Genomic DNA, 12757 nt, shown 5'->3' on the forward strand with positions numbered 1-12757 from the left:
TCCTGGAGACTCGTGCATATACTTCTTGGTAGCGAGGCAAATCAGATAGTTGTTGCAACCGGTTCACGTCAACACAAATCGATCGCCTTGTCTGGTAATCGGCCTCTATTTTGGTCCCCGCGCTACGGGTCTAAGCCTAAAAATAGCAATCAACGCGCGATCATTAAGACTGAAACTTGTACATTCGCATATATAACAGGCTAACTTATGCATAAACTATCATGTCCAAGAGAATATCACAGACTGGAAACTATATGGGATATCAATTATCGCACAATGGGAATCAGTGGACGCCATTTCCAACCCCGTTGGAGTGGATGGACAGACCCTTGGCCTTCTTAGCCAGGATCTCCTCTACCTCTTTAGCGTGGCTCGAGAAGTTGTCGACCAAGTTATCCCACATCTTGGGCTCGTGTTCGTGCTTCTTGTCGCTGTTCCAGGCGTAATCGGTGATCGTGAACGGGCGGCTAGACTCGAACATAAAGGCAATCGAGCCCTGGGAGATCTGCATAATTGGCGGTGCCTGCTCGGAGGCAGCTTTGAATTCTTCATACGCGACACCGTGGGGGACCACTATGAAGAACTGTTAGTCGAGTTCACATTGAGCCAGGGTAAGAGGGAAAACGTACTGCCACATTCGAAAGACACACTTCCAGGCTTGAACTCATCCGAACGACCGGCATAATCTCCATAGAGAAGACCCATAAGTTCCGAAGCGACGTTCCGATGATAGTAAGGGGGACGGTATGTGTCTAACACGGGTCAGTTATTGAATGTTCTAAGAGAACTCGTCCACACTCACGTGAAGCAACATCCCATCTGGGAGAGAAAATAAGGAGATCAGCCAGGGGAGCCGTGGGATCGCGGGACTTTGCGGTCAGGATGCAGAAGATCGACGGATCGATGTGATCGACTGAGATAGAACCAACGTTGACGAATTTGGTCATATCGTACTTGTACGGAACCTATGGATTGTGAGCCTTGAAGAATCCAGAGGGAATTGGATAATAACATACATAGTTTCCGTGCCAGGCGACAACGTCGAACGGGCTGTGATTTTGAGTGCTCTTGAAGAACTTGCCTCCCAACTTGTAGACAATCTCCCATGGCTCTTTGATGATTTCGTACTTCGCAACAGGAGTCAGGAAGTCGCGTGAATTGGCCAGGCCATTGGCGCCCAGCGGTCCCAGTTCGGGAAGCTCAAAGTTAGCTCCCCAGATCTCCAGGATATAGCCCCGGGATGGGCCATCAGGTAGTTCGACTCGGAATCTGAGGCCGCGCTGAATAACGACAAACTCACCCGGCTGGACAAAGATGGGTCCAAACTCGGTCTGAATGTCCAAAGCTCCCTGCTGGGGAAGGATGCAGAAATCGCCGTCTGAGTTTACGAAGGCCTTCTTCTTCATGCTGGCATTGGCGGTATAGACATGCGTGGCAAGACCCTCCCTCAGTGTGGGATCGCCAGATCCAGCGACAGTCTTCAGGCCGTCAACGAAATCGACTTCTCCCGAAGTTGGGATATCGAACGGTCTCCATGCAAGCTGGGTTGGCGACACGTGGACTCTGGGGTTGATGGGCAGGAAGTTGGCCTCTGTGTCCTTGTTATCCGGCAGGTCCGTCTATCTAAAGGTTAGTATGACCAATTGAAACAACGTGGTTGTGCATACAAATCCTTGGTGTGCCACTGCTGGGCGAGCACGATAGAGCCATGCTTTCTTGTTGGAATGGCGAGGAGCCACGAAGGCAGATGCAGTGATCTGTTCCGCGTAGAGACCGAAACGGACATTTCGGGGGTTGTTCTGGCCCTGTGGAATGGTGCCAGGAACAGCCTCAGATACGAAACTGTTATTCCCCTTACATCAGCGTGTTGAAATGCTAGATGCAGACTTCGTTATCACATACTGGTTGCCAAATCCAGCTTGGTACTATGTCTTCGTTAGCGCAAGTTGATAGGGGAAGTACATTTCAGTAGCCAATGAGATAATTTACCTCGTAAGGATCATTCTTTCTCGTGTTAAAAGATGGGATTGCACCATCTTTCTGAGTCTCCGCCCAGTGAAATATCTTCTGATACTCCTGGGGGTCCGAGAGACCGCTTGTTGATGCTGGCATGATGGACAAACTTTCGATCTGACTTCAGCACGTAAGGAAGAAGGTACTTAATCAAGTTTCACCTAAGGATGAGTAGTATCAAAACCACAAAACGAACTGCCCTAAGTCCGTCAGGAGCGTCCGTTCATATACATGAAGCCCCGGCCTCTCATCCTCCGGTTTCCGTGGGGCTGATGACATCTGATGAGTACAGTAAGATCTTTGTCAGGACCGGGACCTTTCTCAAACAGTATAAGCTGCGACAATCTATGGGTCATGTCGGATCATGGACCTCGACTTCTACCGGTTGATGGTATGTCTCGTGCGCGTCCAGAGAGGAATTGCTCTCTATCTTGGCGACCGGGGAGGATTGAGTTTTGCCGTGGAGATCCCAGTGGATCACCGGGGAGTGAGGAGGATGTGGGGTATATCTATGCCATATGGTAAATCATCTTCAGCAAGACGAACAGCATCAGGAAATGGCTGCTAGATACGGAGTAATTTGAGCCTCCGGAGCGCTGCTTAACAGTGTCGAACACCGAAGTCGACTCCGTAGTTCCGGCCAATCCCCACAACGGGGTCATCTACAACGGGGCTGACCAAGCCTCTGTGGAGAGCTTCCTGCTATAGACGGGATTCATCACTCCCTCAACTGCCGAAGTTATCCATAATCTACTCCTCAAGAATCTTCTCGATGTTCTGAAACCGACCTCTGTTCGAAAGGTTTGTCATGCAGCTTCAAGTCTGGAAGCTTCATGTCCAGACCGATTGTTGGCGAAGAGGTGGTTCGTAACAGTCAAGATGCCCCAACCTTTACAGTGCTGATCAAGTGAATAATGGTCAGGGTTGAATATTCTCGGTCTCCTTGATGAATTATCGCAGTTTCAATGATTTTGGAGCGTCTTTTTTGTTCCGTACCCACTTCAGACTCCATAGTGTCTTTCCCTCTGTAGACTGTCGGAGATTTCTCGAGGCGGAAGAATGTAAGCACTGGAATGGTGTTGGTAACTAGATTGGTCCTAACGAGTTAATAATGGATTTTGTCTTCAATACTGACTGACAACGCGAGTAGAAGAACGGGGAACTAGCTAACTAACTAACCTATGAGTGTAGAGATAAAACGTCCTGTCCTTCCAGCGAACATATAATGTCAAAATATGTACGATGTATGTATGAGTGGAGTGGGAATGTCTGAATATATAGCTGACGGTCTTCGCTCGTAAGTTCCGCTTCATGCGATACGACTCAATAGAGCGACGAAAGGACCACTGCTCAGGGGCCCTGATTAGTCCCCGTTATGCGTACGGCCTCTCAATGTGTTGGACAGGGAATCTTTAGAGCGCCTGGACGCATACTTCAGCGTAATATCACCGGTAATCGATAAGTAGGAAGATAGAAAGGAACATGTTAAACCCGTGGTCAGTGATTGATTCACTCGATAGTTCGTACTTAAAATACAAGTCTCTATGTTCCATAGACGAAAGATGGAGCGTCATTCATCGATCTTTCACATTGGTATGCAATATATTACAACATGGAGCCTCCTCAAAACTGAGATATGCCCCTCATGTATCAAGTAACCTTTAATGGCCTTTTGACGAATTCATCAAGCTCTGACCATTGACTCTTCAATGCTTCAACTATCCAACATGTGTTCCATCCCATGATTTCCTTGACTCTCTTTAAGTAGTCAATGGCACCCTTGCGTTGTGCCTCGTGCGATAAGCAATATCCATCTAGATGAGAATTAGTATCACTAGCAGGGCGACAGTCGGAATTCATGGGTATTTATGCCTACAACTACAGATAAAGTGACTCGCAGTAAAGTGCGCATTTTCGGTAGTGTCGTTTGAAATGGCGATTCCAATTATATCAGCCAAGTAAGAGGCAGCAGCAACCTGATGCTAGTTAGCATATATCATGAATTAACTTAACGGGTAATTATTTCATGTCTACCTCGGCAATGCGCATCACCTTTGCAGCCTCGAATCCACCTGCCGATTGAGCGAGTGGTTTATGAATGGTTAATAGAAGCATTGCGCCGTAATAGTACTGCATGCCAACAGCTATTCCAAACAAGTCAGTACATGTCTTCTGATCATCAAAAGAACGGCCGTACCCGCAGCAGAAGATAACATCCAGAACTCTGGAAATAACTTCCCACTATCTGGGTCTGCTTCGCCATGGTTTAGTGGAGTAAATGATGCCGGCTTAGAATCATGCCAGCTCTCGATTTCCCTTTGTAGGAAGTACCAGTCCTCCGGACTGTTGGAATACTCTGCCCCATTATATATGTAACGTAAAATCTTCGCAAACAGAAACACAATAACATTAGTATAAGAGCCATCATCGCGGAGTCGAAATGCGTCAGAAAGCTCATAATTTTCGAGACGTAGTTCCAACGGTTCGTGTAGCACCAATGAGACATATATAGCCTGTCGAAGGAAGAGCCAGCTTGTAGCTTCGACCAATCCTCCAGAAGCAGAGAATTTGGCAACAGCATTGAGTAGACTGGTGGACCCTAGGAAATGTCGTCTTTCATCTGTCTGGTTCTCGAGTTCTTCGTAATGGCGTAAAAGCACAACTGTAACGAGGAGATTCCCGTCGTATGTCTCCTCCGGGCGACTGAGAGACGGAATCAAGAGCTCCAAGCACTGGCCATGATAGGTACTGCTTTCGAGTTCACCGGAGCCTCGCATGATCGAATCATGGCGAGATGCCACAGCTAAAAGAGCGAAAAGCAGCATTGGTTCGTGTAGCGCGCGTCGAGGCACCTCGTTCCCGAAATGACACTTCGCGTCTGATATGTCCAACTTGGAGGTTGTAAGTAAGGGCCATTCGCATATTTCAGCTACAGACATGGAACGGGGCTCTATGTAGGACTTACCCATGGTGACATCTTCTGAACAAATAGCCGAAGAAGAAATGCCTCGCGTGGAGATAGAAAAGAATGGGCAGAATCTCGAGGACGAAAACCCGGGGAAGGAAATACTTTATCAAGCGACGTCGGCGACCCCAAGTAATCCGTCCTTACAGGTGACGAGACTTTGTGTAAGGGGTTTGTATTTGTTGGTGATGGTTGCGCATTATCAATTGGATCTGCTTGGCCCGAGACAATTGTATGACTGTCTCGCGTTGCGTGTCCTCCTAACGTGAGTTGGCATTCTGCGTGCGACGGACTCCAACCAGAAAACGAACCACAGCCAGCAGAAGCTTGATTGTTTGCAGATTGGTCTTCGTTCCTGGAAGAATGATGATGGGTGAAGAAAGATGGCAAGGGTCCGCTGTGGCCCTCTTCATCTAGGCCGTGCTCGTTGGAGATATCGCTGTTTCCATCTACAAAGTGAACTATAGTAGACTTCGTTAGTTATCAGTTTCGATCCTTTTCTCAATACGGAAAGTATTGCAGCGAGAACTCAACTCTAGAAGGCAAAAGACAATCATGCCAGTGAATATTCATAACAAGAGAGGAAACCAGAATAGATGAATACATACGTGGCTTCGAAACTTCGACCCATGGCTGCCCTTTATCCCACTGGAGTATGAATCTCGATCGTGCGTCTCCTTCTTTTTGATATATATGACGGACAACCTTGAAGCGATAACGAGGCGCAAACTGACATCGACGACCGGTATCCGCACACTTATTGCACGTAGAAGCGCCCTCGAGAATAACACATTTGCTATGACGACGTCGGCAATTTCTGCATCCTACCTTTACCATAGTGAGGATTAGGATGATGATTACTATTCAACTCTGCGTGTTGCATAAAGAGTTCTGTTACTGATTTCCTACCAACGCGGAGCCCCCGCATTGAGGATGCGGGGGTCTATTGCCGGGGAGCGCCACAACTTCCCGACATGAGTAAGTGCGAAATGCAGATTTGACGATTGTCTGTCCATATATTATTATATTGATGGCCATGTGATACCCATTGGCGGTGCGACTCCAGACACGATGGCAGTGTTACGACTATGGAGACTGTATACCTACCCTTTATCTTTGTCCAAGGAGACCTTGGGACACTCAGTCTTCTTGGTGTCCATACTGGAGGTCTTTAATTATGCGAAGTACAAAAGACTAATGAGATTGACAACACGAAATCAGTATATCGATGGTTAGATGCACAAATACTTGGCGAAGGCTTTTGGGTTCTAGCCAAAAGCCTTGAGCCGTCATTTATGTTCACGGCGACTACGTATAATAGTGTCTATCATCTATGGCGCTGTACTCTGCACAAGACCCCAAGATACCCCAGATTCCCCGGCAAACGCTTATCTGAACAGCAGCCATTCTCAAGTACTCGTCCGGCCCTTGCCCACGGAATGTCCCCATGGGGAAGATGGCCGCTAAATGTATGAAAGACACCGCCCATTCACTGCCAAGACACGTATGGAGGAGGCGTTTATCTACTTCAGACACGAGCGCTGCTAAAGGGCAGTTTTCCCCGCTGGTCTGTGCAATAAGTACATTGGCAAAGAAGATATCGGAGACTGCATTTGACCATCAGAAGCCGAAGAGGGCTGGCTCCTTGGCCTCCGTCAACACACTCTGCTGTCATCGAAAATGTTCCTTCAAAAATCGATTACCCACCACACTATCCCCTGCAAAATGAAGACCAATTGACGTATTGGTAACATGGGTTAACCCAGATTCATCAATGCTCGATTCGATGGTGGATTCATGGGTGCTGTTCCGTGCAACGCTCTTTGCGGGGAGACTTACCCCATACGCGAGCTTTATTTGACCCCTGGCAGGAGGTAAGTAAGCAATCGGTCCGTCTCTAAAAACTGAAGTGCAGTGCTACTATCAGTTGTCTAGTACTCCCTCCAGCAAAGGCAAGTCTGTTTCGATTTGGTAATTTGGACATGCCCTCCATCAGGTGCCATTTCAAGCAGATTCGGGCATGGCGAAGTGGGAAAGTTCCAAGAGGCCCAGAAGTCAAATAGCATAAACAATATAATATCTCCCAAGTCAATAATTATTTTTAACCAGCCTGTGCACTTTCTGTCTACAGCAGTTATTTAAAGTCTCAGTCGTCAGCCATTTTAGGACCTCTGGTTAGCTTACTTATCCTACTTGTCTTTTACGCCTCGACTCGACCGTTCTTTGGCTTCTCTTTCATTTAATCTGCTGGAGACGAGATCAAGACAGAAATCAAACTTCATGTGGCTCCTAGCAGGTGCCCCGTATGCGGCGGCCGTACTGTTTTTTGCGGTGGTATACTTCTTTGTGTACCCCTTTATAGTATACATCCGGGACCCCAAGGGTATGTGGCTTGATTACTCTAAATATAAATAATCATATTGACAGAACAACAGGTCTTAGGAAATATCCCAACATGTCTCCGTTCTCAGGGATGTCCGCTGTGCCATTCATGCTCCTCGCAGCAACTGGCTCCCGGTCAAAGAAGCTTGCGGAAATGCACAAGAAGCACCCTGTTCTGCGAACAGGACCAAACTCTCTGTCCTATGGCGATGCCCGTGCAATTAGGGACATTTACGGCCATGGTACCAAGTGTATCAAGGACCCTTCCTACATCGTCGGAGCTGGTACCCACTTTCACCTGGCCGATGTCGTTGACAAGCTCGACCATGCACGCAAGCGCAAGGTTCTTTCGTCCGCCTATGCCCTGAAGAACCTCGAGACTTGGGAATACAAGGTCACGGATAAGGCTCAGAGACTGGTCAATCATTTGGACAAGGTCTGCACGGAAGCGCTCGCGAAAGGCATGAGCAGGCCTGATCCCAAGGACCTGACTGTTGACCTTCGGGCATGGACGAACTTCTTCACGCTTGATGCCATCGCAGATATCGGACTATCGGAGCACCTGGGATTCCTGGACCAAGGACACGACCGCTGCATCGCCCAGAAAAAAGATGGCACCACTTACGAAACCAACCTCCGTGAAGCGCTCTATCCTACCGCTCGTAAGCAGTCCCTGATCATTTGGGACTACGACTGGTATCCGACGGTCAACAAACTTGTCAATATCATTCCCTTCTTCAACCGAATGCAGAAGTCAGCCGATAACTGGGACAATATCGTCTGGCGACGAGCTACTCATCGCCTCCAGCGCTATCAGGCTGGTGAGAAGCTCGAAGACTTCTTCCAGGCACTTATGGAAGACAAGAACGGCAACCCCAATAACCTCGAATGGGGCGAGATTGTGGCTGAGATAAACATCATGATGAACGCCGGAAGCGTGACCACAGCCATCGCCATTGCCAACGCCGTCTACCAGTTAATCAAGAACCCACAGTATATGAAGAAGCTTCGTGAAGAACTCGATGCTGTTTTAGATCCCGACGAAGTGGTTGCACCGTATGACAAAGTTAAGCATCTGCCATACTTGCGCGCCTGTCTAGACGAGTCTTTGCGTCTGTTCCCACCCACTCCTCACGGATTGCCCCGTGCAACTCCTGACGAAGGCGCTGAGATCTTCGGCGAATGGGTTCCCGGAAACACCACCGTCAGCATGTCCGCATTGGTTGCGCATCGTGACGAGAAAGTATTTCCTGAGGCTGACAAATTCATCCCTGACCGATTCCTCGGGGAAGAAGGCAAATCTTTGCAACCATACTTTGTCGCGTTCTCTGCGGGAGCACGATCCTGTATCGGGCGCAACATTTCCTATCTTGAGCAGGCAAAGATGGTTGCTACTCTTGTTCATCGGTATGAATTTGCTCTGCCATATCCTGAATGGGAGTTGAAACGTCTCGAAACGATGAACTGGATTCTGGGTGAAATGCCTGTCAAGGTATGGAGACGGAATCTGGACCAACACGCTAAAGCCTAAGGTATGGTGTGGTAAAAAGCATTGGAAACTATCTTCATGACTTCAGCTAGATTGATTTAGCCCCCGCGCCCCTTTCCTCCGTTCTACTAGGTTTCGTGTTGTAGGCGCAGTCACAGGAGTATGGATGAATGGATTTTTTACCACTTCAAATCTCTTGCTTCTACTAACCATCAACCCACAAGGAAGGAGTCAAGTCTCTTAGAATATCTCCGCATGCTCACCTTAGGCTCCTACTGATTGACTCCTGGGCACTAAGAAATCAGTAGAGGAGACATAGACACTGGTTCCGTACAGTTTGTCTTAGATGAGATGTCGACTACGACTCTCATATTCTCAATGTATTCATCTCAGACATCATCAGCCAAGTCAAACTCGACGCACACCAAGACCATAAAATAGCTATTGCCAATACATACAACCATCAACGTCCACCAGCGAATCCTTTGCGTTCCTTTAGTCCAAGCGCACAGAGCACGGAGATACTTACCCCATGCAGAATCAATTCGTACCTCTAGCAGCCCAACCTGCAAGACGCTTATTTCCATTTTCGCCTCTTCCCCAGATCGAGCGCCAAAACTCAGAAGGCAGCACGCCATGTCTTGATGTAGCTATTCCGGGGCGGGGAGCTTACTGCGTATTTTGGCAGATCAAATGGAGGAATTTACCTTATTCCATTCTCCGATATGCTTCGCGTCCTATGGATCCTTCAGAATCCCTCATATTAAACATATCGTATTGGATCTCTCTGTCTCTGTGCCACGTCTCTCGTCGGAAAATAGCCATATCCAGAGAAGTAGATATTTCCCCGGCCAAGGAACTAAGTAAGAACGTACAGTTGACTGCGATCGAAACCCCCGCACTTTTAGCTTTTTGGACGTTCGCCAAGTCAAAGTTGGAAAGCGAACCCGATAGGTCTGCTGCAGGAAGTAATTCTCGCCGATGCTTTACGATTTGGAGATGATTGCCAAATCCACTTGACTTAGTCAAATATGCTATGCATGCATACAACTTAAGAGAACATTACAGCAGGGTGTGTTAACGCATTTGCGATGTCGCAAGGGCAGAAAGGTTTCAAATCGAATACTTTCTAGTTACCTGGTCCTGATCGGATGAGAATTCAATAGCCGATAGAGACTTGTGGCCCCTCTTGCTCCTATAAGGAATTTTGCCCGGTCGCCTTCTGTTGTCTGTAACAGGGTGAACGCAGTTCGAAGGTGGGGATACAGCGCGATACCAATAATTTTCCTGTTCTCCATACTATCATCAGGACAGTACTTCCTGGGTTAGATGCTTTGGTTATGGCATCGACTTCCTGGTTTGGTTGGACCTTACGTCAATCACCTTGCAATACCTCGTGCTCCGTGTTTGAGGGATATTTATGCGGGGAGAATTGTGGAGTTTTGGTAGATATAGATTGTAAACCATATCTTCTTGTGATATGCAGAGATTATGTGTAATCTATGCACTTGGAGAGATGTTATTTGTTTCATAGCCAACTGGAATATAAAGTCATCCTCTTTCCTATGCTTTGAGCACTGTTTGATAACGCTTGTCTTCTCGTTGCTCTCCTTCTATACCCTATCTTTTCCGTCTTCGCTTTTAAGCTGGCTTCTAACCAGCAAAGTCCCAAACATGTCTGGGCTCGCATTCACGCCTCTGGGAGTCAGGCGAGCTTTCGCCGATATAAAACCATCGTCAATTCTAGGGAACCTACAGCAGTTAGATACACAATCACTGGACGTCCTTAGAGAGCTTCTGAAGCAAGCAGTCCCCCATAATGCAGCGGATTTCGCTGCGCTTGTCGTGATCTCCATCACGCTTGCGACATGCCTCACGCGCGGTATCTTCTGGGATAGACCTGACCCTTACCATTACCTATGGTACGAGCGACCACAACTGAAAGATGGCAGCGGTGCAGTTGCTGCGGCTCAAAAAGCCACCAGGAATATTGCGAAGAAGATGGAAGAGACCGGCAAGGATGTGGTTGTCTTCTGGGGCTCGCAGTCTGGTACAGCGGAAGGCTTCGCGTATCGACTAGCCAGGGAGCTTCATATACGGTTTGGCAAGGAGACGATGGCTGCTGATCTTTCAGATTACAATCCTGATACTATCGCGCTGATTCCTCAGACAAAATTGGCTATTTTTATCCTCTCCACCTACGGTGAGGGAGACCCGAGTGACAATACTGCTGAGCTCTGGGACTGGTTGGGCCAGGGACGCGATGTGTCGTTGTCAAATCTGCAATATGTTGCCTTTGGCCTTGGGAATCGCAATTACAAGTATTTCAACCGTGTCGTCGACGTTGTCACAGAGGCCCTGGATCGATTCGGCGCCAAGTCCCTCATGCCAGCTGGAAAAGCAGACGATGCAGAGGGTACAACAGGAGAAGATTTCATGACTTGGAAGGACGACTTGTTTCATATGTTGAGGGAGAAGCTTGGATTCGAGGAATCTGAGGGCAAATATTCACCGATCCTGTCTATCGAGGAAGATTCATCGTTGGAATGGATCGACCTCCACCATGGTGAGCCAGACAATCGACGTGGAAGCTCGAAAGCGGCCGGTCAGAGTTCACCAGTTAAGGTCTTGCGCGTGTGTGAGACGAGAGAGCTGTTCAAGAACACACAGAGAAATTGTCTCCATATTGAACTCGACTTAACTGAGACACCTGAGCTCGTCTACAAGACTGGAGACCACCTGGCAATCTGGCCTAGTAACCCTGACACCGAGGTTGAACGACTCATTAACGTCCTTGGCCTTTCCAATCGCCGTTTCAATCCTATCATTATCAAATCCACGGACCCAGCCACAAAACTCACTATCCCATCTCCTACGACTATCGACGCTGCCTTGCGATACTACCTCGAAGTCTGCGCACCTGTCAACCGTGATACCATCTTGGGTATCGCACAATTCGCTCCCACGCCAGAGGCAAAGGCGCAACTGCTGAAATTGGGCCAAGACAAGGCCCTCTATTCCGAATTTATCTCAAAAGCATATCTCAATCTTGGCCGCCTTCTCGAGCTAACATGCCCATCGGCGACATGGTCTGTTCTGCCACTTTCCTATGTCTTCGAGACTCTCCCGTCCATGCAGCCGCGTTACTACTCGATCTCTTCCAGCAGTGTGGTCTCACCCCGCAAAGCATCAATCACAGTCGTCGTCTCCTCAGACCCGGTCCCCAACAACCCTGATGAACTCGTCCATGGTGTCACGTCCAACTATCTCCTGGCTCTTTCCCGCCACAGAGAATCGAAGTCGCATCCATACGGGCTCACCTATCAACTCCCTGGTCCAGCTAATGCCCTACAAGACAACAGAGTATTCGGTCACCTTCGCCGCAGCAAATTCAAGCTCCCCGCTACGGGAAAGACTCCGCTCATCATGGTCGGTGCAGGCACTGGAGTGGCGCCCTTCCGCGCATTCCTTGCCGAGCGCTGCCAGCTTCTATCGATTGGAAAGCCCGTTAGTGAAATGATACTCTTCTTCGGATGCCGTAACGCAGAAGAGGACTTTATCTATCGCGAAGAACTGGAAGAAATGAAACAAAAGCTTGGTGGTCGACTGTCGATCGTTACAGCTTTCTCCAGACTACGCGGTGAACCGCGACGGTACGTCCAGGATCGGATCGTCGAGTCTGATCAAGATGTTGTAAGGCTGCTAGACGAAGGAGCAAACTTCTATATCTGCGGTAAGGCCGCCATGGCTCGAGAAGTTGAGAAGGCTGTCACTCAGACTGTGAAACAAAGAAAGGGGTGGGGTGAAGAGCAGTGCCAGGAATGGATTAGAGCTGTGAAGAGGAGGAATAAATGGCAAGATGATGTTTGGGGGTAGATAGCCTGTTTCTTAAGACTTTCGTACTGATC

General features: G+C 48.4%; 4 protein-coding genes across 4 annotated transcripts; 2 read left to right on the top strand and 2 right to left on the bottom strand.

Moving 5' to 3' along the window:
• Positions 1–108: 108 nt before the first annotated feature.
• Positions 109–2203, bottom strand: C8Q69DRAFT_102154 (Homogentisate 1,2-dioxygenase). The gene is made up of 7 exons (XM_028625022.1): positions 1990–2203; positions 1903–1925; positions 1668–1842; positions 1017–1619; positions 803–965; positions 630–752; positions 109–573 (listed from the first exon to the last, which is right to left on the bottom strand). The coding sequence occupies exons 1-7, from the start codon at positions 2110–2112 to the stop codon at positions 284–286; spliced, it is 1500 nt and encodes a 499-aa protein (XP_028481707.1). The 5' UTR covers positions 2113–2203; the 3' UTR covers positions 109–283.
• A 1336-nt stretch (positions 2204–3539) lies between these two features.
• Positions 3540–5868, bottom strand: C8Q69DRAFT_479696 (hypothetical protein). The gene is made up of 7 exons (XM_028631463.1): positions 5587–5868; positions 5290–5439; positions 4979–5238; positions 4211–4904; positions 4048–4157; positions 3890–3989; positions 3540–3827 (listed from the first exon to the last, which is right to left on the bottom strand). The coding sequence occupies exons 1-7, from the start codon at positions 5813–5815 to the stop codon at positions 3664–3666; spliced, it is 1707 nt and encodes a 568-aa protein (XP_028481708.1). The 5' UTR covers positions 5816–5868; the 3' UTR covers positions 3540–3663.
• A 1390-nt stretch (positions 5869–7258) lies between these two features.
• On the top strand, positions 7259–8891 carry C8Q69DRAFT_408143 (putative cytochrome P450 monooxygenase; the record flags this gene model as incomplete). The annotated part of the gene is made up of 2 exons (XM_028628184.1): positions 7259–7361; positions 7414–8891. The coding sequence occupies 2 exons, from the start codon at positions 7259–7261 to the stop codon at positions 8889–8891; spliced, it is 1581 nt and encodes a 526-aa protein (XP_028481709.1).
• A 1565-nt stretch (positions 8892–10456) lies between these two features.
• C8Q69DRAFT_493574 (hypothetical protein) lies at positions 10457–12725 on the top strand (the record flags this gene model as incomplete). The annotated part of the gene is made up of 2 exons (XM_028632191.1): positions 10457–10609; positions 10640–12725. The coding sequence occupies exons 1-2, from the start codon at positions 10524–10526 to the stop codon at positions 12723–12725; spliced, it is 2172 nt and encodes a 723-aa protein (XP_028481710.1). The 5' UTR covers positions 10457–10523.
• Positions 12726–12757: the final 32 nt, after the last annotated feature.

This window comes from Paecilomyces variotii (assembly GCF_004022145.1).
Source record: "Paecilomyces variotii strain CBS 101075 chromosome Unknown C8Q69scaffold_14, whole genome shotgun sequence".
In the NCBI taxonomy this organism is placed as follows: domain Eukaryota; kingdom Fungi; phylum Ascomycota; class Eurotiomycetes; order Eurotiales; family Thermoascaceae; genus Paecilomyces; species Paecilomyces variotii.